The following is a 27871-nucleotide window of genomic DNA, read 5'->3' as shown; positions in this document are numbered from 1 at the left end:
GCTCTGTCTCTCTCTGTCTCAAAAATAAACTATATAAAAAAAAGATAGTGTATTATGAGTAGAATTTTGGTTTGAAAAATAAAACTTGGAAATGAAGCACAGCTTTAAAATTTACCTTCCGTCAGACGGGGGATGAGCCCTGAATGGATGCAGATGTGGACAGGCCGGCGTCTCCACAGATGAGGCAGCAGACCTGGCGGGAGTGCCGCGCTGCCTCTGGGTGTGTGGGCGAGGCTTTCCTGAAAATCGGTCTTGATGGGTCGCGAGGATGGGTTGGTAACGGAGAAGGACTGGAGACCATTTTCCAGGCCGGTAGGCTGTTTCACGTGCTTCCGGGGCCTGTGTGTCAGAGTGCGCGGTGACGGACTGCTTCATGCCCCCTCCCTCCCCCCCGGGTACCCCCTGCCTGCCTGGTAGATGTTGGAACTGTGCCGGGTACAGTGTGTCCTTGCCATCGTAGTGTCTGTTCAGACGAGGTTTCCTTGTTTTAAGTTAACAGAGGTCATTTTTTTCGACTTCAGTTATCTGGCATCCAGCACATGAGAAATCAGTATACGTAGAGGACCCTTTGGAGAAACTACACTATTATTGGTAAAATTTAGAAAATATGGAATTTCTAATATGGTCAGATGATTAGTTTAGAAAGGTGATAGGATCCCGACAGAGCACTTAGCTAGGGCGTGTTTGTAGTCTAGGAGACATTTGGCCCCTTTGACCGAAATTCCTGAGAATGTGTTCGTCCTTGGCATTGTAAGTAAGCGAAGAGGGCAGTGCTCTTTAATCCTTCCCCACTGTGGCTCCTGAGTACTCTTGAATGCGTTCCATTTTGAAGTTGCTGTTTTGGGGTAATTTCCTGCACTTTCCTACTTGCTCCTGCCCCGTCTCTCCTGGTGTTGTCTTCCATCTCTGCGCTCAAACCAAGAGCAGACACATGGGCAGCCTTTCTGAAAGGCTCTAGAGAGCCCAGAGGAGGGTACCGTGTACCCTTCCCTTCTAAGAGTTCGGTTTTTACTACTCATCAATAAATATTGATGACAAGAAACTACTTAATAGTAACATTCTCCAATAGGTTTATTAAGAATTTTATTAGCTACAGCATCTTTGTTAACTTGGAAAAATACAGTGTGAGTCATATTATGTCTTTTGTCTTCATGTAGATCCATGGAGTTTTGAGGATTCTCTGCAGTAACTCCGGTCTCTGCGTGGGTTTCTGGCCATGGGATGGGAACCAGTCGTCTAGGATTTGAAAACTTAGATACTGTTCAAATTGACTGATATTTAGGATGAATATTAAACATACACACACGAAGGTGTTTATCACTAAAGTCCTGTACATTAAGAGGGATGTTGTAGAAGGTGGAGTCATAATTGCAGGGCTGTTAGCTGGAGATTTAGGAGTGTTCTGTCAATATGCTTTTTAAACTAACAGCATACTTTATTGGAAGGACACATTTGTCTTACGGACCTCGCTATCCGGTTGGTCCCACAAGGGACTGAAGAACTGGAAAGTCGTCAGGAACAAGCACGACACCCCCATTCCCCACTCTTTTGGGGGGTGTTCTAGTTCTTGCTGTGCGTTTATTTCATCTCTTTGCAGACTGGCTGCCTTGCTGCTGTTTGCATGTGGATGTCTAACTCCTTGTTTCAAGAACCCCAAAGAGACTCCATTATCCATCGGATTGTCCATTATATTTAAAATTGTTAAAAGTCATGAAGTTGAAAATCTTCTAGCTAAGATAACTGCAGCTTTATTTCAGATTAATTGCTTTCTCCAGTTGTTTTACCAAGTAACAGCTGAACAAATGCCATTGTTGATGATACTGTGTACAAATGCATTGTGATCGCATATCACAGCACCAGGCTGGAAAGTGCTGTTAAGTCCTTAGTCTCCACACGCTATGTCTGGAAGACATCGACACAGAAACGTTTGTTGTTGGCAGTGTCGTGTTTTTTCACTTCTTATTACAGTTTACTATATAATGAGGCAATAGAGATACCAACAAAGATCATATCTAAGTATAAAGTTTTTATTAGAGGTAATAAGAAAGTCTTTGGGAATCCAGATAAACATTTTAAAAAATTAATTAAAAAAAAAAACTAAGTGCAGGTTATAACATTTAAGAGACTTAGTCTTACTGGATTTTCAGGCCTTTAGAAAATATTTTATTAAAAAAATTTTTTTAAGTTTATTTTGAGAGAGAGAGAGAGAGAGTGCATATGTGTGTGTGAGTTGGGGACTGGCAGAGAGAGAGAGAGAGAGAGAGAGAGAGAGAGAGAGAGAGAGTCCCAAGCAGTCTCTCCTGCACTGGCAGTGTGAAGCCCCATGTGGGGCTCGATCCCACAAACTGTGAGATCATGACCTGTGCTGAAGTGAAGAGTCAGAAGCCTAACCGACTGAGCCACCCAGGTGCCCCTAGAAAATATTTTAGAAATGATTATTTTCCAATCTATATCACCTCTCTGTTGGCTGGTAGGAATGGAAAATGGTATAACCACTCCGGAAATTAGTTTGACAGTTTTTTTCCGTAATTTTTATTTATTTATTATTATTATTTCAGAGAGGGGTGCAAGCAGGGGAGAGGGGTAGGGGAGAGAGAATCTTAAGCAGGCTCCGTGCTCAGGTGTGGAGCCTGAGGTGGGGCTCGATCCCACAACCCTGGGATCACGACCTGAACCAAACCACTCAAGCGACTGAGCCACCCAGGTACGCCTGTATTGGCAGTTTCTTAAAAAGCTAAATATACACTTAACAGTTGCACTCTTGGGTATTTATTCTAGAGAAAAGAAAGCTTATCACACAAAGATCTGTACATGAATGTTCATAGCAGCCTTGTTTGTAATAGCCCCAAACCGAAAACAGCCCCCCCATCTTCAGTGGGTAAATGGTTCAATTAAATGTGGTCTAGCCATATAACAGAACACCACTCATAATAAAAAAGAGCAAGATTATCAACATGTAACAATTTGGGTGGGGCTGTGGGCTGTGTGATAGTATGAAGGTGTTTATGTAGCATTCTTGATAAAATTGTAGAAATGGAGAACAGATCGGTCGGTGTCTGTGGGGTTGGGCCTGGGGGGTGGTGTGTTACTGCAAAAGGGAGGCACAGAGGAGCTTCTGTGTAGTGACAGTTGTTTCCTGATTGTTGCGACAGTTGCACAGATCTTTACAAATAACAGAATGTCTTAAGACTATACATACCTGCATAAAAAGGATATAAAAACGGAGATTTGACTAAGTAGTTTATTCAGTGACGAATGACTAATGTGGCCTCGATGTAAATTTCCCAGTTGTGATGTAGTGCTGTGCTTGTCCAGTGTGTGGCCGGGCCGCATGTCACGTAACCATTAACCCAGTGAAGGACGTGTGGATTGTGTCCAGTGTTTGGCTTTGACACATAAAGCTGCTGGGAACGTTCTGTTCAGGTTTGTTCCTCTTCCTTGACTTACTTGAGTATAGTGGACACACAGCAGTTTCCGGGGTAAACGTGGATAGTCGGTCTGCGCAGACCCGTCCCGGCATCATTACGGACCACGTCACCGCCGGTCATGTCAGCTGTGCCGGAAGTGGGAAGGAGTTGTCATCGTGGCTTTAGTAGCAGTCCCCAATGGCTAGTGATCAACATTCTTCTGTCTTTTTTGGCAACTTGTCTGCTCATATCTTTTGCCCATTTTGTGGTTAGATTGTTTATTTTGTTATTGTTGCGTTTACTAGAGTGTCCTTTGTATGTTCGGGATACAAGTGGTTTGCCGCATATGTGATTTGTAAATATGTTCTCTCAGTCTGTGTCTTGTCTTTCTGTCTGTTTCACTACTGTCTTTTGTGACCCTCACATTTTTAATTTGGAGAAGTCCAGCTTATTGATACTGGATTGTGTGTTTGGTGTCATGCACATGTCAGAACTCTGAACTCTTTGCCTAATCCTAGGTCAGAAAGATACGTGTAATTTCGTGCCTTACATTTAGATCTGTGATCCATTTGGGGTTAATTTTTGCACAGGATAGGAGGTTTAGGTCGTGTGTCTTTTTCTTTTCCTTTTGCCTGTGGATTTCCAACTGTTCCAAAACCATTTGTTGAAAAGACTACCCTTGCTCAATTGAAGCATATTTTAACTTCGTAAAAAAAAAAAAAAAATCAATTGGCCACACCTTGTAAATTGCATACCAAGATGAAGGTAGGAAGTGAGTGAGCCATGAAGTATGAAAATTAATACAGGTTTATGAAAGTATGATATGGCTTGAATCTTGAGAAGATTATGTATAGATTTGAGAGGAAGTGGGAAAATGTTTTAGGGAATGGCATAGGGGCGCCTGGGGGGCTCAGTCGGTTAAGCGCTGGGCTTCAGCTCAGGTCATGGTCCCATAGTTCATGGGTTTGAACCCCACAGAGGGCTCTGTGCTGACAGTTCAGAGCCTGAAGCCTGCTTCAGATTCTGTGTCTCCTTCTCTCTGCCCCTCCCCCACACTCACTCTGTCTCTCTCCCTCTCTCAAAAATAAGTAACATTAAAAAAATAAAAAAAAAAGGAGAATGACATAAGCAAAAGCATGTCCTAGAAGGATTAAGAACTGACTGTTTTAGGAAGCAGGTGCATGAAGGGAAGGAGGGGGATAGAGAAAGGCTAGTTGCTTCAGGAGTGTAGAAAGCTCTGGCTAGATTCTAGAGCTTATGACCGGTTTCATTCGGTGCTGCGGGTTCTCGAGCAGGAAAATGATATGGTAGAAGTGGCGTTTGGAGAGGTCGTTGGAGGCCCTGTGTGGCAGTCAGGTTTGCAGGAAGAACAGGGTGTGACATGGCCCTTAACTTAGTGCTTCGTGTTACAGACCCCTACAAGAAAGCTCGAAAAAGAGTGAAGTGTCAGGATATTAAGTCCCTCGTGTTTCCTAGAAGAATCATAGTAAACTTCAGACTTCTGCCACTGTCTCCAGCGATGGAAACCGAGAACTCCGCTGGACTTCCAAACTCTTAAGTTAATGCCACCTTTAGTACGTTTTACATGTGGGAAGAAGAATAGTTTCTTTTTTTTTCTTTTAAATGTTTGTTTATTTTGAGAGAGAGAGTGGAGGGGGGTTGGCAGAAAGACAGAGGGAGAGAGAGACTCCCAAGCAGGCTCTGCATTGTCAGCATAGGGCCTGATGCGGGGCTTGAACCCACAAACCATGAGATCATGACCAGAGCAGAATCGAGAGTCAGGCATGTAAACTGACTGAGCCACCCGGGTGCCCCGAGAGGAGTAGTTTCTGTTGACTTACTGTTGACGTTTCTTGTCAAGCTCAACGGTTCAGAACGTGAGTGACTGAAATGTCGATGCATAGAGGTAATAAGTTGGTCCAGCGAGGGAAGGTAATGGCATTGCCTGTATCACGGCACAGAGGAGACTCGGGTGTTCAGTCTGCTGTGATGCTTGTGCATGAAGAACCACACAGAGAAGGGGCCAGCTGTTCCTGAAAGTTCCTGAGCAGCAGACAGGGAACCGTGATTCACGTTGCAGCATCAGGCCTTAGGCTCGGCCCAGACTCTGGAAGGATTTCCAGACCAGAAGAACGTTAGGTGCTTCGTGCAAGTGATCCAGACGATCTGTCAGGACGCAGTAGGAACCTGTCTGTACTTTGGGAACATCTCGCTTTAGTCAGGGGAAGTGGCAGGGACAGGCCTTGAGTCATGCTTTATTAACTTGTGACCCAGATGACTCACTGCTCGTTTTCTCGGCACCCGCTGCGTTTCTTGATGTCTTTCTCTGAACAAATTACACTCCCCCCACCCCCCGTCTTGTCTGTGGGAATCTCTTGTGGTTTCTGCACTTAAAAGATTTGTGCATTTAAAAGATTATTTTGGCTATTGATTAGACTTCTGTCATTTCCAAAATAGTCACCCAACATATAGAACTTATTTCATGTCAAACTGCTTAGTATCAGCGGGTTTTCTGCTTTCTTACTTAGAATATGGAAAAAGGCTGTCATCCCATCTTTTAGAACAATGAGGACTTCTTGAGCAAGGATTTACTGCCGAAGTGATCACCGTGACGTGTGTTAGTGAAAGATTGGCCGTGTGAAGAGCTTTAGTGCAACTGTTTATTTGTCTTCAAAGTACCTTTCCTGTTTGATTGAGTTTCTTTAGCCTGATTCTTTTCCACTAGTCTAGGTCTTGTTCCCACAGAAATGTTGAGCTTGACCAAGAATTTTTCATTTGTGATTGCAACCGTTCAGCATTATTACAGAGTTGGGTTCTTTTTTCTGCAGAAGAGCAAGCGCTTACAGTGCTTTGCAAGCTGCCCATTTAAAACTCTCATTGCTTGGCACCTATGCCCTAGTGACAGTTTGACCAACATGTGAGCGGGCACACTGCCACCCTGACAGATGGGCGGGCGTGCAGGCAGCCAAGACACCGTGTATCTGCGTCGAGTGTATTTGTTAAGGGCAGGATTCCCAGTCGGGGATGTTCAAACGTCTGTCCGTCCTGAGCTTTCACGCCTGTGGATAAAGGGATGTCATCATTAATTCCAGCTCCTGACTGAGATTCCATGGGTATATAAGAGCTTCTTGGCTCTTGCAGAAGGAGGCAACTGGGGACAATCAGGATAATTGTTCTCTCCTTCATCACAGGACTACTTCAAATAATCCTTTCTTCGTTCTTCTAGCCAGCTAGGTTTGCAGTGAGCACAGACCTGATCGGATAGCATCCCAGTTCTTCTAGAATATGTGCGGCTCCGTTTGTTTTGTAGAGTACAAAAGCTTTGAAAGTCGCTTAATGTTTGTGCTTTGGAACATGATGTATGTGAGAGAAATCCGGAGGATAGATCTGAGTTCAGATATCAACCTCCATGTCACTTTAGGGCAACCTGAGTTTACCGTCAGATCAAGTTAAATAATACTGTCCCAGGGTGGCTGTGAGAATGATCTGGGAGGTGTGGATCTGAGTTACTGGGTGTGAGGTCTGGCCCACAGTCAGCGCTCAGTAAACATTTATCATCCTCACTACCGTCATTGTCGCTTTAACGTGTCTGAGGGTGTTTTTCTCTGGAGAATCATTGGAAACAGGACATCTTTTTTCAGCTCATCTCCTACTGCCTTTGAAAGTCATGTGTTGGGTATTAGCATATTGTCTATAATGGAATGCTTCCAGTGACAGGGAACTCACTACCGCCTGAGTAGGCAGGACGAGTGACATTTTAGATGGGTCATTCTTAGTTGGGGGGGGGTTCCCCAAATTGTAGGACATTCTTAGTTGGGAGGGGGGTTCTCTGAATTGTCGGGTGTTCTGCAGCACCCTGGCCACGAGGACAAAATCATCCCAGGTTAAGAATCACTGCTTTAGTGACAGTCTGTCCTGTTTTTAATAAAGTTTTTACTGTTAGCATGTTTTTTTCTTATGTTGAATGGCTTTATTATTTCTCCTACCCCATTTTGTCTTTTGGAGACACGTAGAACAAGCTGAGTCTCTATTCTATATAATGTCCCCTGAAATACTCAAAGATGCTCATCTGTCTTCTTGAGTTCATTAGCTCTTCTTTATAAGGCATGATTTCATGTCATTTCACCACATTGGTGGCTGTCCTTTGATTTAATTCCATTTTTAAGCAGTAGTGCTAGGATTGAATGCAGTCCTGTGAGGCAGGTTTGATTAGTAAAAAAAAAAAAGAGTCTCATCTCTTTGTTTTTCTTCCATAAGTATAGGGAAGAATAGTGTCTTTCTTCTTCTGCATGCTATATTCTTATTTTCAACTCTAATAGCTTTGATGACTACACCATACATTGGTGCATCTGAGCTTGTTATGTCTGAGCTTTATCTTTTTCTCCTGTTTTCAGGCATTAGTTTTGGGTTCCAATATGGGAGCTTGGATTTATCCTGTGAAATTTCTTTTTATTGGATTTAGCCAACCACAATCTCAATTCTTGGTTAACTCTGAACTTTCTTTTAAAACAACAAATAGGTGATGATGCCACTAACTGAAATTGAAAATTCAGGAGAAAGGGCTGCGTGTTTGTGTGTGTGTGCATGTGTGCAAATGGAGATTGAAAAGGGGATTGAAGATGGAAGCCTGGGGAATCCCAACATTAAGAGGCATCTGGGGGATGGGAAGGAAAAAGGGGACCAAAGGAGGGGAGGGCAAAGGCAGCTTGGAAATGAGAGGAGTGTCTTGGACGCCGGCGTGGCCATGAGAAGCACTGGTAGGTCCTTGGGCATGAGCTGAGGGGGACACGGTCTGCTTTCTCTGCCCGGGTGTTTGCCCCGTCATTTAACAGTTCAGTTAATGGCACTGCCTAGTCACTTATGCCTGGAAAATCAGTGTCATATCTCATGTCTCCTTCACATTTCTGCATCTGTTTGAGTTACCAAGGGCTACTAATTAAAAAAAAAATGTTGTTTTTCCTCTGAAGTATAATACGCATACTGAAAACAGAGCACAAATATTAAGGATCTAGCTCAGTGATATTTTCTTTTTTAACGAGTGGACACACTAAAATCACCACCACCAAGAGCATGACAGTTGCTCTCCCAGCACTCCAGATGCCCCTCTTGTGCCCCTTTCCAGTAATTATCCCACCCCGGTCACCACTATTCTGACTTCTATGCCTATGGCTTAGTTTTGCCTGGAAAATGAAATTATACCCTATGTATTATGCCTTATACATTAGTCCTTTTTACCAAGGTTCTTCTATTTAGCTCTGTGTCGGAGCTTCATCTTTGTTGCATGTAGTTTGTTTTTCGCTAGCTCTGTGGTCCTGGTTATCAGTTACTGCACAACACACTACTCCAGCCTTAGTGGGGTACAGTAGCAACCATTTTATTGGCTCATGGGTTTTGTGGGGTTTTGGTGGGCATAGCTTGGCCCTGCTCTGCAGTGGCTGGGGATTAGAATCAGTTAGAGGCTCCTTCACTCACATATATGGCGCCTCAGCTGGGATGTCTTGAAGACGCTCATCTGGGATTATGGACCACAGCATGACACCTGTGTGTGCGATCCTCCACTAGGCCTTGGGTCTTCACGGCGTGTTGGCTGGGTTCCCAGAAGACATTTCCTGAGGGTGACTTGTCCTTGAAAGTCACATGTCACTTCTGCTACACTGTTGGTTGAAATAGACACAAGCCTGCCTGAATTCAGGGTGGGGAACATAGACCTCGTGTCTTTCCGGGAGGGGTGTCAAAATTTGTGGCTATTTCTAAAAACCACCACAAATTATATACCACAATTTTATTATGGATGAATTTGAGTAATGTCTACTTTGGAGCAGTTATGAATAATGCTGTTGTAATTATCCTTGTTCATATATTTTGGGTCATATATATATTCATTTCAGTTGAGTATATTTATGAGAGTAAAATTGTTGGTCAGAGTGTGTGTATATTGGCAGCTTTGATAGATAGATGCTGCCAGACAGTTTTCCAAAGTGGTTGTACCATTTTATACCCCCGACTCACAGGGTGTATGCGATCTTGTTGCTCTGCAGCCTGGCCTCTACTTTGTACTGTCTGTTAAATATTTAGAATTTTTGGGGGGCACCTGGGTGGCTCAGTTGGTTGAGTGTCCAGCTTTGGCTCAGGTCATGATCTCATGGCTCATGAGTTTGAGCCCTGAGTTGGGCTCTGTGCTGACAAGTCAGAGCCTGGAGCCTGCTTCGGATTGTCTCCCTCTCTTTGTCCTTCCCCTGCCCATGCACTGTCTCTCTCTCTCAAACATAAATAAACATTTAAAAAAATTACAATTTCTTTAACCATTCTGCGGTGGTGTAGAAGTTATTATTGTGATTTTAATTGGCATTTCCTTGATAAATGATATGAACATCTTTTCATATACTTGTTAGCTATTTGATTATCCTGTGTGGCCTAGTGCCTGTTCAAGTCTTTTGCCCATTTTTGATAAATTGGGTTGTTTTCTTTTTAAGGGAATATTGGAGTCTGTATGTATTCTGGATATGAATCCTGTTTTCAGTATACGAATTGTAAAAATCTCTTCCTATCCTGTGGCTTGCCATTTCACTCTTGTAATGTGTCTTTTGATAAACTGAAATTCTAAATTTTAATCAATTATATCTTACCAATATTTTCATTTATGGTTAGTGCTTTTTGTGACCTTTTTAAGAAGCTTTGCTACTCCACGGTCATGAAGATTGATTTTTATGTTATCTTCTATTGGCTTTGTTATTTTACCTTCATATTTAGGTCTGAGTCTCCAAGAATTGATTTTTGTGTGTTGTGAGGTAGAGAAGTCAAGATTCTGCTCCCCCCACCCCGTATATGCTTATCCATACAAGTAGTAGCAGATAGCATTGGGCAGGTGGACGCAGGCGGGAGTTAGGGTTCCTGTGTATCCAGCCTTAACCTACGTTTCCTGAACCTTCTGAACATGGGCTTGTTATTAAACCCTCCAGCCTCAGCTTCATCTGTAAAAGAAGGACCTGAACGAAATGTTTTTTGACTTTCCGTCTGGCTCTGGTTTGTTAGATCATTCTATCTAGTTTTGAAGTTTTATTTAGCCTTGTTAGACTCTTCTTAGGTCTGGATTCTGTCTACAGTATTCATGATTACCCTGGCTTTACGCTCTAACCAGTTACGGTGAGTGTGCCATTTAGATCTTCATCTAAGCTCCTGATGAAAGGTCACTTTTTTGATCACATTGGCAAGTCACTGCCCAAACTTGGTCTTCTGATCTCCTTGGTATGGTTTGTCCCCTGCCAGGAACTCATTATTGTTTTAGTAAGCCATGGTTCAGGACACCAGTTCCATTTTTGAAAGCCGTTTGCATATGTTATTCCTTATATTTGTCCCTGATTGCAGTTGCCTACTTGAACTTCCAGGAGTCCCAGATACAGGGTTTCATGAGTCAGCAGAAGCCATTGATGACCAGTGAGTTCTAATCTCGACAGCGCCCTCCTGTCTTGCAGGTGTGCTCCAGGAAAGCGGTCCACCTTTGAATATCAGGCTTACAGACCTGAGTAGTCAGGAACCACCCAGGTGACATAACAGGAAGTCTGTCATTTGCTAGTTCCTCTGTGTTCTGAGAGGCTGCTTTGGGCAGAGTCTGCCCTCTTTCAGAAGGAACAATTTTCTTTCCACAGAGCACCTAACTCCGGTGTAGCTGCTGCTCCTTTCTTTAGTATCCTCGACACCACAATTTTCTTCTTATTAACTTTTGTTGGTAATTTTTTTCACTAACTGTTTTTTGAATTTATTTATTTATTTTGAGAGAGACAGCGTGTGTGCATGTCCATGTTTCTGGGGATGGCGGGGAAGGCAGAGAGAGAGAGAGCGGGAGAATCCCAAGCAGGCTCTGCCCCCAGCTCAGAGCCCGATGCCGGGCCTGAATTCACAACTGGGAGATCATGACCTGAGCTGAAATCAAGAGTCAGATGCTTAACCTACTCCTTCTTGTTAACTTTTTAAAGCACCTTTATTGAGGTCTAGTTCAAATATCGTATGCTTCACTCATTTAAGAAGCATTGTTCAGTGGTTTTTAGCATCTCTACGGGATTGCAGCTGTCACCGTAAACTAATTGAACAATGTTTTCATTGGCCTGAAAACAAACCTCCCACCCATGAGTGGTCAGTCTCTGTTCTCTCTTCACCCCCCCCCCCCCGTCCCGCCCCCAACCTTGAGAAACCGCTAATCTGGTTTTGTCTTTATACATTGACCTATTCTGGAAATCTTACATACTGGGAGTTGTCAAATATGGGCTCTTTTGTAACTGGCTTCTTGTACCTGGTACCGTGTTTTTGAGGTCCATCCATGTGGTAGCGTGTGTCAGTGCTTTCTTTCTATTGCTGAGTGACACCTCGTTGTCTGGATGGCCCACGTTTGTGTATCCATTCATCTGTTGAAAGGTAGCGGTGTTGTTTCCGTTTGACTGTTACGAGCAATACTGCCATGAACACTTACGTACAAGTTTTTGTGTGGATGTATGTTTTTATTTCTCTTAAGTATGTACCTGTGAGTCGAACTGCTGTGTCATAAGGCAAATATGTTTAACTTTTTGAGGAACTGCCCAATTATTTTCCAGAGTTGGATGCATCATTTTACATTTTCACCAGCCTTGTATGAGAGTCCACATCTCCAAATCCTCACCAGTACTTGGTATGGTGTCTCTTTTTGTTTGTACCTTAGCGAGTGTGAAGTGGTATCTCATTGCAGTTTTGATTTTCATTTCCCTGAAATGACCACTTTCTTGTGCTGCTGGCCGTTTCTCCGTCTGTTTTGGAGAAAGGTCTGTATAAATCCTTTGCCCATTTTTAAATTGGGCTGTCTATTGTATTATTTAGAGTTCATTAGCCTATTAACATTCAGTTTCAATTTTCAATTTTCAATCAGAACCTTTTTTTGGGTGGGGGGGGCTTGGTCTTCTTTCCCTTGTTTTTCTTTCATTTTTTTCAGGGACCACTCATTCTTTCTGTAGTAGATGAAAGGGTTAAGAGGGGTTTCAAGTCTTTTGCGTTCTCTTGGCAATGGCTTCCCTTGGCACCCACCTAACGGTGGATGCCTCAGACTGGAAAATGTACATCTCATCATTGGAATAGATCCTTTGTAGTTCTTATCCTCGTTCTAAAATTCATGCTTCTTTCCCCGTAGATTAGTAGGTAAAACACCTGGCTGAGATTTGAATCCCAGTCATTTTACAGGTGAGGAAAAACAACCTGGACCAGTTGGACCATGTCCATGTTCACAGCAGGTAGACCTGGTTCATGGCTTTAATTCAGCCCGTTCTTAAGAAAAGTCTGTTGGTTTCTCATCAAGTGACAGATTCTTCTTAGACTTGGGATACCAGGATTAGGGTCCCTAACTTCCAGATTCTCACAAAATATGTCAAGAGAGAGTGACACATATGCAGTTAACGGTAATACCGTGTCACAGTGCTGTGAGATGTGGGCAGAGTTGTAGAGTCTAGTGTTCTTAATAGCACTCAGTGTTGAAGTTTTCACCTGACTTTCCTTTGCATTGTAGGCAAAATTAGATTTTTGAGTAGTTTAGTAAGGGGCGGTAAGGAGGGTGCCATCATTCACGGGCTGGGACCGCGGGAGAAGCAAACGTCGGAATGTTTGGGGTTTTACTCGGCACCGGAGCGAGCCTCATCATGTACACGGCTTTTATACACACGCTGTTAACTATTTTTCACATGTTCTGCAGCGGTTTGTTACATCATTTCCCCCTGAATTTAAAACTTTTTTTCAGAAGACCTTTACATCAGGGACTTATTTCTTCTTTTGTCCTTTTGAACTTTGGAAGTCATTCTTTTATTCAGCAGAGTAAGGCTGTGTATTTATAGGAACATGTGAATATATTTGTTTTATCTTTAATGCTGTTTTTTAAAAATACTTATTAGAGAGCACGTGTGAGCACATGTGTTCACACGAGTGATGGAGGGACAGAGAGAGGGGGAGACCATCCCAAGCAGACTCCACGACATCAGCACAGAACCTGACACGGGGCCCAGTCCCACGAATCGCGAGATCAGGACTTGACTTCGTAATCAAGAGTCAGGTGCTTCACCAACCGAGCCAGCCAGGTGCCCCTTTAATGCCGTTTTTTAGTGGCATTTGTGGTAGTGTTATATTGTAATACTGAAGAACGTATTTTGCCACCTTAAGACTTCTTGTTTCATAAATGATCTATTATGCAGTATGTGCTCTCTTTTAATGCTTATATTAAATAACAGAAAGGCATTTTTGCAGAAATTGTATTTTCCGTACATGTCTTTTGAATCTTAGTCCTGCTGACTTACTGGTTGTGAAAGCCATGGACAGGTTGTTCAACTTCTCTTATTCCCAGTTGTGTCACATGCAGTCAGTGTGAGGCTGCCTGTGTCTTCTGGGTGTTCTTAGAGCTAGAGAGAACGTGCTGGATGAGCTGGCATCGTGCTGGCCGCCTGGGTGCTGACCGGGTGGCCGTGGAAGGTGAGTTCACGGCCACGGGAGAACGCTCTTAGAGCTGCGTTTAGTCTTTCTGGTATGGATTCGGTCGTGTGTATTTGTACTTATTTAGGAGTATTTGGGCAAACATAAGTGATCACGTTAATGATAAGTTCACACCGATACTTTCATTTTATAGTTTTTTGGACTGTATTCCTCTTTAAAGACTAACCTAATCTTTACATCAGAATGTAAAGGTACGGTCTTGTCCGCAAATGTAGGCATTGAGAGTTATTTTTCTTCAAAATCCATCGCTCTGTTTTTACCTTGAGGCAGTTGCTTGGGCTGACTTGGGTTAACTCATGTTAAAGGTGACAGGTGGGTTCCAAAGTGACAGCACTGGAAAGAGCTATGTCGTATTTTATTTAATACAGGCTCTTTTATTCTTCGAGAGGAATTCTTTATAAGTGTTTTAGCTGAAAAATAACATGCACACAATAAGAAATCTAGATGCTATGAAAGGATAAAGAATGGAAATTAAACCTGTCGCAGAGGTATCTTGCTACTAATTGATTACGCAGTGTACCCGTGATAGGCTGTACCCACACGGTGCTTGGTTGCACAGCCCCCCGGGGGTGCTAATCCTATTAATTCAAGCATATGTAGTGTACATTTTTCACCTAACTGTGTTTGGAGACTGTTCCATATTGATGTATATGGGTTTACCTGTTTTTTTAAATTGCGTATTTCTTCATTCTATGGATATGCTGTCATTATCTTACTAGGTTCCCTTCTGATGTAAATTAAGGACGTTTCTAGTCTTTTGTTACATTTTGCTGCAGTGAATATCCGTGTATGCATTAACCTTAAAATAAGTTATTTTACTAGCAAAAATGGATTCATTCAGGAATAATAGAATTGCAATTCAGGATGAGCAAACTGTGGTAAAACCAGAGGCTAGTCCAACAAACAGAGGAGAGGAACATTATTTTACGAACCAATAGGAAGTTGGGAGAGATTGAGAAAAAAGTCCTTTGGAGAGAAGCAAGAGTTCAGGGTGATGAGATTTCTCACCGACTGAGCCGCAGGGGTGTCTGTTTCTGGCCAGGGATGCGTGTCCCTCTTTCCCCGTTGGGGCCTGTGGTTGAGGATCTTTTCTGTTGGCCATTCTTCTGCTGGGTCCGTCATTGACAATTGTCCTGTGATTGACGCTGAGTCTACGGCTCCTCCTCCGATCCCTCTACTCCACTCGAGGGAGGTTTCCCTTTGCTAATTCTCACATTTGACAGAATGTGAGCGTACCTGTAGGGGACTTCCTCAGCCACAGAGCGTGTGCGTTTAGAATGGTGGTAGCGAAGGCCAGACCGCTGGGCCTTTCTCTCCTGTTCTTCCCAAGCCAGTGCGTTTCCTGACTCTCCAAATTTGGATAATCTGATAGTTTAACAATGCGATTTTAATTATGAATTAAGTCTCACTGTAATTTTATTTTGCATTTTATTGATGAGTGAATTTGAACTATTTGCTTTAGATCTTCAGGATATAGTGTTAGTGAAAGAGTCCTGGAGAACAACACGGTATAGAATATATTACCTGTTAGCCTCGGAAGCAGGTGATGCAGATGCGCGTATTTTATTTGTTTAAAAGAGAAAAAAGAAGGGATAAACTAAACACTAACAGAAGCAACTACATGGAGGGAAAGGCCTGAAGGGCGGGGGATGGAATGTAGACTTCTGAGCACACCTCGCGTGGTGGGATGTGGATGTTTTACAAAATTGTAAACACGCAAGAGAGAAGAAACGTGTATCAGTTAAACATTCAGGTTAATGTTTGGAACTAAGAATTTTAACTCCTGAGAATAGAGACAAACAGAAAGTCAAAGAAGTTAAGCAAAAAACCGTGTAATTCCAAATTTGAACGGGAAATATCAATAGAAACTTGTGATGCATTTTCTCTCTGAAAAGAATTCTTGCTCTGTCCACTCAGAGGACCTAGAAATAACGACAGCCAGGGGACAGTCAATATTTTAGGGCTCAGATTTTGGTCCCTAATCCATTCCCAGTAAAAGGAGACAGGCTCCTTGTACACGTGGTTGATTTTAGGCTTGGGGCAGGGAAATGTGCGTGAGGACCGGCGCGGCTTGTGTCGGAGAGCGGGCGGGGAAAGGCCCGGACGGCTGGGTTGCGGGACACACAGCTCAAAGCGCTTCCGTGGGTTTAGCGCAGAAGAGGGAGGAGCGGCGGCTTCAGAGGCCGACAGATGGGCCGCGTGTTCTCCAGGCGCCGCGAGCGGTCTTACACAGGCCCTCGGGCCAGGCTTCGCGGGGGTCACCACCAAGGGAGACCCGCACAGAGCCAGGCTCCTGTGCCGCCGCAGGAGGCTTGAGCAGAGCGGCTGGTGGCCGCCTCGTCGTCCCGCAGCCTCCCCTCCCTGAGACATGGGTTACTGAGAGGCCCATTCAGAGAATTAGCCCCTCTCTGACGTCCAGTGTAGGGAAACTCCTGCTTCCTTAGACCCTCTCCCGAGTGACCCAGCCCAAGCCGAGATCCCGTCGTGGATTGTTTATGAAGTTCTCGGAGTCCCCCTGGCGCTCCCCCGCCTGCTCCAACTCGAGGTTTGCTTCTGGGCTCCTTTCACTGAGGGGCACTGACACCAGATGATGGAGCAGTTTGTGCAACGCTAGTAACAAAAAATACAGGGAACACATTCAGTGGTACTGTAGGGACCTGATCAGCAAAATTCACAAAATGGGAAATTTTACAAGACAAATGACAAGGGAAGAAGAGAAAGTAAGAGGGAGGTGGCATTTGTCCTCTAAGAGATTCAAAGACACATCAGCCAGAGGCAGCAACGAAAACGTCAGCTATAACGTGATACCTTTTTTTTAAAATGTTTATTTTGAGAGAGAGCATGAGCAGGGGAGTGGCAGAGAGAAAGAGAGAAGGAGAGAGAGAATCCCAAGCAGGCTCTGTGCTGTCAGCACGAAGCCCGGCGTGGGGCTCGAACTCACCGCAAGATCATGACCTTAGCCGAAACCAAAAGTCGGATGCTTAACCGACTGAGCCATCCAGGTGCCCCCTAAGGAGATATTTCTTGAGACAACTGGGGAGTTTTGAACAGTTCTTCCTGGATGATATTAAGGAATGATTATTAATTTTGTTAGATGTGATGCCTATATTTCGTGACTATATTATTAAAAGTACCTGTTAGAAAAATTTGCATGTGAAATGATCTGATGTGTGGGGTTTACTTTAAAACCTTGTAGAGGGGTGAGCGGATCGGGGACACAGGAGAAAGAAACAGAGTGGCTGCGTGTTGATAATTGTTGAGCAGGGTGACATGCACATGGGGTTCATTATATCACTTTTCTACTTTGTAAGTATTTGGAAATTTCCCTAGTAAGAAGAGTGTATGTTTCTGAAAGCCTTTTGTCTTTCTTTTTCTGAGAATTTCTGTCTCCGCCTCATGTTTCCATTTTTCTGTTGGGCTTTCGTCTTTTTTTTTTTTTCCTTAGAAAGCAATCTTTAAGTACTAAGAAAATCAGCCACTTGCCATGTTTTGTAGATAGTTTTCATTTGTCTTTTGGGTTTGTTTACATTATCTTTAACCTGTGGAGAGTTTTAAATTTTGTCAAATATATCAGTTTTCTTTATGGCTTGACTTTTGTTGTCTGGAAAAACCTTCTTGTCTTGGAGATTTTTTTTTAACGTTTTTCTTTTATTTTTCCATAAAGAATTTTTAATGACTGTAGTATACTTCTGTACGTTGAGTGTTTGGTCATCCGAAATTTCTTTCAGAGTATTTAGAGATATTCTCCCCTTGAGCCCTGCCGCCAGAATATGTCAGGAAAAATGTGGCTCAGTTGCTAGCCTGTGTAGATATAAACAAGAACGCCCAGACAATTAACTGTAAACAAAGTTCGGTAGTTACTTTTGCCCCTAAATAGAACTATTGGGGAATCTATCCAAAATTGCCCAAATGTGCTAAGTGTTGTATAAACAAATAGCAGTATACTTCAACATTTCCAATGTTAGAGCAGTTTTAGTGTTTGCTTTACATATAGAAGTCTTCCTTTTAGCTCCTTTCAGAGGGCCAGGGCCAGTGGTGAGCTCCCTTTGAGGGTAGCATTCCCAGGTTCCTCCCCTCTGAGGTGCGATGCCTTTGTGTGGGCAGAGCAGGACGGATGAATGCATGTTACGGGAATGTCTTTATGGTTGGTTCTTGGAGGCCTGTAAGGACTCCAGGGATGGATCTTCTAAGTCTCACGTCTAAAGTCAGCAAGCGAGGTGTACCCCCACACCCCACAGGATCCTTCCTCTTTAGGGGGAAGCGGTTGGCAGTGCGGTGCCCTGGTTTTGTGTCTGAGGTCGGGCTGCGCTATGTACTCTCAGTTGAAAAATGAATTCTGCATTCAGTGCTTCTCCTTTAGAACTTTTAGAATCCCTTTAAAGGTAATAAAAGTTGAGGAAGTACACTCAATACTGTAATTTAAACATTTTATTCACTGTACCAACAAATGTTACAGGGTAACGTTAATTGGCTTCCCAGTTCAAGTAAAAAAACATTCTGACCAGGAAGAAATTTTTCTTCTCTGAAGATACCCACTTTCTATTTCAGAATTAGAAGCGTGAGTCTTCACCTAGTTCTTTCCAGCGTAGGTGTGAAAACCTGACTAGGGTGACAATTGCTTCCAGAGATTGTGTCACAGTTGAGTTTAGCTTAATGTTCTTCAGGAATAATCCTGTGATCTTATGGGATCATCCCTCCGGGGGTTCACTTCTTACACGCCCCTGGATTGTTGTGCCCTAGTTGACTCTTGTGTTGTTTTGTTAATGTCACTACAGGTACGGTACCGGAGAATGTTTTCCCTGCTTTTATTGATATACCTGGTTCTCAGCGAGACCAGGGGACTGACTGACGGATTGGGCGTCCCGAACAGGAACTCAGAGTTAACCTTCCTGTGTCACAGGTTTTTATATCCCGTGGTATTGGGAATAAGTATATTTTTCTCCCTGCAGACATTTTTACAGTTCAGTCTCAACAATAGGATTTGTGGGGTTGAAAAAAGTACGCATATGAAGGAGACCCTTGGTATTACTGGAAGAGGCTATAAATTCAAGATGTTGTATTTTATTTTTCAGATGATTTCTTAGCAGTAATCAAATGCATTAATCAACTTCTGATTAGCTGGCTCATTTGTAAGAGAATTGTCTTTAAATATGTTGCTTTCGGATTGTTCCTGATGTAATTTAGCAAAAGAGGTGATGAAGTTCTTTGTTGACCTATTATCTCTTGTTTGATGTTATTCTTTGACTTACTGTAGTTTGGCAGGAAGCCATTTACACCAAAACATGTAATTACTTTTTAATCCCAAATAAGTTTGAAATGTAAATGAGTGATTCGGATCTGGGATACAGTGGGATGGGAAAAGGGTGGTTTTGGGGAGGGGGCTCTCCTTGAATCCCTCATTCACTAATTTATCCTTTTACCCAGTTTCTGCAACGAGTGAGCGGGAGCTTCTATTGCAATCCTCTAATACAGCAGCGTTGTATGTATCAGTTCGTTCGTTGAAACCGAGTGGCCCAGGGAAGGCAGGGAAGTGTGCCAGCACGTCGGGACCGGCGGTCCAGTCTGTGCATCCTCTTCTCCGGGTGGCGTTGCTACGCGCGGACACCGGGCTCGTGGACGAGGGCCCTTCTGGTTTCAGAGTCGCGCGGGCGGGCGATGGCCGTGTGTCGCCAGCGCTGAGAATGGCCGCCGCGGACGATGGGTCCGGAGCTGCTGGCGCTCGTTGAAGGAAACGGGGGTTTCAGACCTCTTAATATCCTCAAAACCCGTGCCGCTGCGAGAGGCACTTTTTCCCTACCCAGAAACTAGCTCGATTTGATTCCGTAGATGATGAGTACAACTGCTCACTGTCTATAATAAATAGTTTTATCAGAGGATGCCGAGACGTTCATTACCTGGAGGACTTTTTATTGATCCTTGTTTGAAGCTGATGATACAGAAATCCTGGCTGCGCGACGGTGCTTCTCCATGAAGCTTCGTGCAGCTGCTTGCAGCCTGAGGTTGCATTTGGCCATCCGTTTTATCCGGCCCCGAGCACCTTTGCCGGCACATGTTTTGGAGGTGTTTTGTAAGTGCCTGTGGAATGAAGGAGTTCAAATATTTCATATTCTGGTGAACTCCATTGTTGTAAAGACAGAGCTTAGGAAAATCCAGAGTAAGAGATGATTAGCATGTTTCCTAGACCATCTGTCACTGATATCAATTGTTTTTGCTTGGCACTGAAGACTTGTTTTTTTGGTGGGTGGGGGGAAGCTTGTGTAAAGTTGAAAACAATCTAAAAAACACCCTAGGTTATTCTGCACCCCTCTGTTTGTGACTAAACGTCAGGACAGGGTTGAAAAGATTGACATTCTTATTATTCAGTGCAGTCATTGGTTTTTTCCCATAGCAGCACCATTTTTCCCATAAAGCAAAAGTGGTGGCTCCTTCTGCCTTTCCCCTTCCAGTCTGTTCCATGCATTAACCGGAATGTGTGGGGCGTGATCACCACCGCATGCCCTTTCCCAGCTCTAGCGTCAGCTAAGTGCTCTCTCCTGGCTGGTTCTTCTCCAGCTGTGCCCGCCTCGTCACTGCTCCGGGACCACGCTGGACACGCTCTTGCCCTGGGGCCTTTGCCTGGCTGCTCCCTGAGGGTGGGGTGCGCTTCCTGTAGGTGACCGCGTGGCCAGCTACCCTCCCTGTGTTGCAGGCTCAGTTCTAGACCTCCGCAGTCAAGTGAAGATCACAATAAAGCAAGCCGAGTGAATATTTGGGTTTCCTAGCGCAAATGTAAAAGTTATGTTTACACTGTTCTGTAGTCTGTTAAATGTGCAATATAGCGTTCTATCTAAACAATCTGTATACCTTAATTAAAAGTTTTCATTGCTAAAAAGAGCTAACAATCATCTGAGCTTTCAGTGAGTCGTAACCACTGATCACAGATAACCATAATAAATGTAGTAATGATGGAGGAAGCTTGAAATGTTGTGAGAATTTCCAAAAATTACAGAAAGTGAGATTTGCTCTGCTGCAAGTTGCCATAAACCTTCAATTTGTAAAACAAAGCAAAGTGCAGGATCTGCGGAGCGCAGTGAGGCACAGCACAGTGGAAGGAGACGGGCCTGTACGTAGCGCCTGTAGGAACAGCCTTGCAGTGATGCCGCTCGTCACACTTTTCCAGTTGTGTGTGTGTGTGTGCGTCCCCAGTCACCAAGAGTATGTTGGTATTCTACTGTCTGTTGTACCTGTTGGGTCTATAAACTCTCTTCTATTTTTAATTGTGTGTGTGTGTGTGGGGGGGGGGAACTAACAACATAAAATAGCAACATATACCATCCTAGCCGTTTTTTAGTGTACAGTTCAGTAGCCTTGGGTATGTTCGCATTGTTGAGTAACCAGACCCTGGGACTCTCTGTCTTGCAGATTTGAAACTATCCCTGTTAGACAATAGCTCCTCGCCCCCTCCTCTCAGCTCTGGCAGCCATTCTGTTTTCTGTTTCTATGAATTTGACTGCTGCACGTACCTCATGTTAGTAGAAATGTACAGTATTCGTCTTTCTGTGACTAGCATATTTCACTCAGCATGTGTTCAGGATTTGTCCATACTGTAGCGTGGGTCAGAATTTCCTTTTTCTTTTTTTTAATAAACTTTAAAAAAAAGTTTATTTTTGAGAGAGAGAAGGATAGAGTGACAGCAGGGGAGGGGCAGAGAGAGAGGGAGACAAAGAATCCAAGCAGGCTCTGCAGCTGTCAGTGCAGAGCCCGACGTGGGGCTCAAACTCACGAACCGTGAGATGATGACCTGAGCCGAAACCAAGAGTCAGACGCTCACCCAGCTGAGCCGCCCAGGCGTCCCCGAATTTCCTTTCTTGTAAGGCTGACTCCTGCTGCACTGTATGTACACCCCACGTGTTGTGTGTCCTCTCATCTGGCCACGGACACGTGGGTTGCTTCTGCCTTTGACTGTTGTCAGTGCGACTGCGAACACGGGTGTGCGACTATCTCTTTGAGACTCTGCACTCTTCTCTTGAGATTGGGAGGCTGACGGAAATGCCCAGCAATCAGTTCTATTTCTGTGTACGCCTCCATCGTAATTTCAGAGCTCTTAATTTTATTTCTAAGATCCTAATTTTACTTAGCAGCATGTTTTTCTTTTATGTAATTTACTCCCGGGTTGTAAAATTTGTATATTGGCGTAAGCTGGGGAAGGGTAGGTGGGCCACTTCGTTAACATGGTTTGCTCCTGGGAAACCGCACATCAGGAAGCGGAGCAAACTCCAGAAGAAAGGGAGCTGTTACTCCTCACTGTGCATCTCCCAAGTTATCTAGAGAGTGAACAGCCTACACGGAGGCAGGAATGCCAGGAGACGGTTGCGCTGTGGCAGCAAACGAGGAGAACGTTTCCAGAAGGGAAGAGTGAACGCCAGTGTCGCGTTCTCCCGACCCCGAGCAGGCAGATGAGAGGGTGCAGTGTCCTCTGGACTCCGGTCCCTGTCCCGTAGCCAGAGTGGTGGGAGGGGGCTCCCGAAGGTGGGGTCTGGACGGAGCCGGAACAGGTGTGGCGCCAGGAGGGAGAAGGTAGAGGCTAGTGTGCGCACGCGGTTATTGGGCTGTACTGAGACATTTGCGTGGAGGGAAGAAGCAAGTGACATTAACAGTGGAGGGGCACTAATTAATGGTGAGAGTCGGAGAAGGCTGGAGGGGATGGGCGCAAAGCCGAGCAGAGGGACCCACGGTTTGGTGGAGGGGAGGAGGGTGGAGGACAGGACAGATGCGCAGGCAGGCTTCTGTGCCAGCAGGTGCTTCCTAGGTTTGGTCTGGGGAGAATAAACAGGGTTCGACCTGGTCGTCGTGGAGATGGGAGAGAAACTTCAGATGCCAGGCTTTTAGTAGGAGGGCAGTGTCTACTGCAGTTGGGTGATGTGAATTAAGCGTAAAGTTAGACATCAGACACTTGAGAAAAAAAACCCTTTGTGCTGTTTAATCATACAAATCGTTTCTTGAGTTCCTAACGCAGTGTGTTGTAAGACAGTTCTTGCACCCAGGAGGCTGATCAACGCACGGAACATGTATCACAGAAAATAAGAGGTGAGGACAGTCCTGAAACTTCAGAGATCAGATCTGACTGAAGAAGAGGGAGTTCTTCGGGTATGAAGAAGTTTTCAGCACATGTCCACAGGGGAGGGCGAGAAAAAGCTTTACAGAGAAGGAGTGGGGATAAGAATCCATAGGCACCATGTTAATGGAATGGTGAAGAGTCCAGTTTGCTCAGAATGAACTGAGTCAGCGTGCCTCTGTGCAGTTTAAAAACATACCAGAGAAGTGTGAGATTTAAAGACAATTTCCTAAAAATATGTGACCCCCTCAGAGGAGCTTACGCGCATAATATCTATTTCAGGGAGAATTTATGACTAGCCATCCCGTGTATAACAGGGTTTATTGCTGCCCTGTAATTTCCCGGTTTGGGTGGCGTGAATCTGTGGAGCTCAGTAAGTACGGGCGGCATCTGTCCATCCATTCCAGCTTCTTCCCGTCTTCAGCAGGAGATTGGAAAAAGACGATTCCAAGTTTGAGTCCAGGACTTGAAAAATGTCAGTTGTCTAAATACAGTACCATATTGTGATAAATATAGCTGTTGAAATTTTAAAAAATCCCTTCACAAAACTTTATTTTAATATTCACAGCAGAACTTTTTTGGGAATGTTATCTGAGAAACAGGACCATTTTCTTATCAGAGCTGACTATTAATTAGGGTATTGTTTCAGATATAAAAGTTGATCTGCCACTGAAATTCTATTTGAATATGTATAGTTCCAAGCTTGCTTTGTGTATTTAATAACTTTAGTACCATAATTACTCTGTTTACAATTAAATTTTGGTGAATATGCTAATATGGACTGTGGCAGTGAGTGATTTCAGCAAAGGGCAGTGCTGATTTGCATCTTGATGTGCCTTCCGCTTGCATCTGTATTGCATTTAATATCACTGGGGAAAGATGTACAGATTATGTAACGGATTATATGACGGCAAAGTTTTCCTTTTCTTTGAAGCTTCGCCATAAGCTACCATGGCAGTGGATTTGCTGTGCTCCAAGGGGGCAGAAGCGATGCAGGAAGGTTTAACTTGGTGGAGGTTTGTGCCTTCCAGTGTATTCTTCAGTAGACACCTGATGTAGGTATCGGTTTCGTTATTGGAAGAAACCTATAATGTATTAAAGCGATTGTGGAATGCAAATTAGTGTTTTAAGTTCTTTAGGAAACTCACTGAGTTCCCAAGGCAAATGTTTATGGGTATAAAACTTCGATTTTGAACAGTGGGTTCTGGTTTCCAATACTTCTCCTTCCTTCTTTTGAGAAATCACCTAAAAAGGAACAAGGAGATTGGCAAATGCAGGTCTCATATTCTCAGAAACCAGGAGACTTCTGTCATCCCGACCTAGAAAGGAAGAGGGGTGGCCAGGGGCCGTGGAGATCGAACAGAGGTGTGGTGGGCCGTGGAAAGGGGACACTCCGGGGGCCGAGACACAGATCTCAGACCAAGCGGGCAGAATCGTGTTCTCTGGAGCGAGGGCCGCCACCAGGAAGCCGTTGTCTGGAGGAACAGGAATGGGTGACGGCACAACTTTGTGTGGAGAAGAACAACTTCACGGGAACTTTATTGTCCTTCGTTAATCTGCTCAGGCCGTGTGGTGTGTTTGCATTCCTCGAGCCCTGGGGCTCTCCCGGATGTGCACGAGTGACAGAGGGGAGGAAGCTGCACAGCCGTTTGGAAACTGCCGGCCTCTTAACCTCTGATGTATCTTATACCAGTGTAATGTGGACAGAGAAAATTCTATCAGCAAAATATGAAGCCGTAAAATAACTCGAAGAAGACCTGGGAGGGGCTTGAAAAGAGTAACCGGAAGAGGTCTTTCCAACGATGCCATAAAGTCCAAAAACTATAAACAGTATCAAAGGGCAGGTCAGGAAGACTGTTGGCGACGTAAAGAGCCAGTTCTTTACGAGCGAGTATATAAGAAGTGCCTGTAAATAAAAAAGCAAAAGGGAACCGATCGTGCACAGGAAACGAAGTATAGACTTTACGCAGGAGTGCACGGAGGTGTGTGAAAAGATTCTCAGTTTCAGTCCCTTGGTGATTGTCAACTACAGGAACAGTAATTTTTTAATGGTATAGAAACAAAATAGTTCACAATATGGCAGACCTTATTAAGCAGATAGACACGGACTTCATGAATTCTGCGGGGTGCTGTTCATAACCGCCAGCACGTCGTGGGACAGAACCCCGGGCCGGTCCTCACCACAACTGTCTCATGCTTCCGAAAGTAACTTCTGTCTTTCTGGTGACCATTTCCTTTTCTTTATAGTTTTACCACGCACATGTGCATCCTGAACGCTGCGGTTTAGACTGGCCTGATTTTGTTTTGTTTTAGGTACGTTGTTTTAAGTCTCTTCGCATCTGGTTCTCTTCTCCCCCATCTCTTTTTTCCCCTTACGTCTTGACGAAATGGGATTGTATGGACCGCAGGGTTTCCCACTCTTGGGATTTTGCTGATTGCAATCCTGTGCTATAGCTTATCATGTTCTTCTGTTTTCATATCCTGTGAATTGGTAGGCTTGATCAGATTCAGCGTCAATTTTTTATTTTTCTTTTTTGGCAAGATTACTTCATCGGCAGTGGTGTGTTCTTTTATCAGGAGGAGTATAATACGTCTGGACATCTCTCATATTTTGATGTTAGCAACTCTCAGGGCTCAGTGTCTGGACCTATTAATTCATTAGAAGGTGGAAAGGGTGCTAACCTGAAACCATTCTTATTCATTTATTAGTTGAAATTTTTCCATAAGGAGAAATATCTCTTCATCTAATATTTGGTTACCCTGTGGTACAATTCATGTAAGTAAGAGAAGATAAATGCTTGATTCTTTTCATTCCTTCCCTTTTTTGGCAGGGTGGGGGGACCACCTTTCAACCATAAGTGGTTTCCTGTTATTCCCTAGAGGTGGCCACTTAGGTTTTCTTACTATTATAAACTCTTGGAATTACCCATCTTACGTGTTTTAATCCATAGCGGTGATTATCTTTATTGACTCAAATTGGCCCATCTTTGGTCAGTGGGAGCATCTCATGTGGCTGCTTAGACACATCTGACATGACTCCAGTGTTCCTGAGAGCATCCTTGACACCTGGAAATGACAAGGTGTCCCAAGTGCGCCTTGTACACTTCTCGCTTCAGACCTGGAAACAGCCATTTCCTCGAGGCACCTGCTCTTTTACAGGGAACAGTATTTCAAGAACACACCTTGTGTTTGAGAGGTGCTCACCACTCCTGGGTTGGTTATTTCTTTCTAAGCCTTTATTGTGGGCGGGGCTAGCAACACAAAGGGGTGAGTGTGTGTGTATGTGTGTGTGCACGTGAGTGTGCGTGTGCACCTGCGTGTGCACATGCACATACGTTTTGTAGAAGATAAAGTAACTTCTGAATTACAGATATTTCCCAGTAAGGCATTTTTAGCCTTACCTTTTCTGTCTTTAATCGAATCCCCTTTCTTTCATGTTTGAATCTTGATTTCTAAGGATACAAGGGGATGACAATTAAAATCTCACACAATTTACCCATTTACATGATGCCACAGCTGTGTATACAGTAACCTTAGTTAACAAAAGCAGGGATCACGTGCAGAGTGATTACTAGAAAGTTGGGGTTTCTTTGCATATGTTACAGTTGTCCCCTACCTACTTTGTCAGGACACGTGCTCATTACATACATACTCTGCGCTGTCTTGATCGCCCGTGTTGACTCTCCGTTCTACAGATCAATACTTATAAATACATACATAAGTATCTGCTTCCTGCTCGCCATGTTTCTTCAGGCATTTTGGATATCAGAGGCTCGTTCTCCCATGGATTCTGACTCCTTTTTCCACGTGGAGAACACGTTGGTATTTACACCTGAAATTGAATTGAGCATAAAATCTTCAGTTTGTGTTTTCTTTGCTTTGAATTTACTTCCCCCTTTTCTCTGGCATGAGTGTTGCTGTCAAAGGGAGGACAGCCTGATTTATTTTTTATACAAAAGATCTGTTTTCAGCCTGGATGCTCAGAGAATATTAGCTCTCTCCACGGTGTTCGGTAATTTTACTAGGACTGTGTCTGGACCTGGGTCGTGCTGAGCCGATTTCTCCTGTGGACTGTGTGTGCTGCAACCTTTTTTTGGGTAGATTCACGTCTCTTTTTTCTTTAAATTCAGCGAACTCTTCTTAAAGTGTTTTTAGTATTCTATTCCTTTGCTTTGATTCTCTGTACTGTATGTTCAGTGTCTTTTTCTGTGTTCTAAATTTATGATTTTCTCTTGAAATGTTTGTCTTTTTCATTTTTATTTTTTTAAGTGTATTGTGAGAGAGAATGAGCACATGTGCATGCAGGGAGGGGGAGAGAGAGAGAGAGAGAGAGAGAGAGAGAGAGAGAGAGAGAGAGAGAGAGAGAGAGAACGAGTCCCAAACAGGTCTCATGCTCAGCACGGATCCTGACATGGGGCTGGATCCCATGACCCAAGATGATGTCCTGAGCCTTTACCAGGACTTGGGGTAAAGCTGAGCTGCCCAGGTGCCCTCACCCTTTTTGATATTTAAAGTTTGTTCCTTTTCACTGTCCTGTTCTTGCAAAGTCACTGTGTTTAAATTGCATTCAGTTTAGTTTTCATTTCTGAAATGATTGTGACTTTTTAGTTTCCTCTTATTGCTTGGTTTCTGAGTTTTTCTAGTTCTGATCTTAGTCTTTATACATAAATGTTTAAGCTTCTTTTGAAATACTGGTTCATAGCTCTCAACTTCTTGGCAGGCATGTGTTATGTATTTTTCTGAAGGGTTGTTTTTTTTTTTAATACCAGTTTGCACAGGTCTAGGCCTTGATCCTTTTTTGTTGCTGAGTTTCATAAGCAATTTTTTCTTTTATGTACAATTAGTTTTAGATGGTGTAGTTCAGGTAGACTTTATG

At 43.8% G+C, this 27871-nt stretch overlaps 1 protein-coding gene across 9 annotated transcripts in view; it reads left to right on the top strand.

The window, feature by feature from the left end:
* Nucleotides 1-3398: 3398 nt before the first annotated feature.
* The window catches only part of VRK1 (VRK serine/threonine kinase 1), a 71764-nt gene continuing 47291 nt past the window's right edge, over nt 3399-27871 (top strand). Inside the window, exons 1-2 of one of the 9 annotated variants that reach the window (XM_029951042.1) lie at nt 24324-24977; nt 25243-25308. Coding sequence is in view for 3 of the 9 variants with exons in the window: in XM_029951039.1 (XP_029806899.1) it covers nt 25200 (1 nt within the window). In the remaining 6 variants the exon portion in view is untranslated. Of the gene's footprint in view, nt 3424-24031; nt 24051-24322; nt 25309-27871 lie in introns of those variants that run through there. The other 8 variants (XM_029951044.1, XM_029951045.1, XM_029951039.1 and 5 more) reach the window with 8 other exon arrangements.

Source organism: Suricata suricatta, chromosome 9 (genome assembly GCF_006229205.1).
Source record: "Suricata suricatta isolate VVHF042 chromosome 9, meerkat_22Aug2017_6uvM2_HiC, whole genome shotgun sequence".
Taxonomy (NCBI): domain Eukaryota; kingdom Metazoa; phylum Chordata; class Mammalia; order Carnivora; family Herpestidae; genus Suricata; species Suricata suricatta.
The sequence above is the reverse complement of the archived record's forward strand: the minus strand, read 5'-3'. Positions and strand labels throughout refer to the sequence as shown.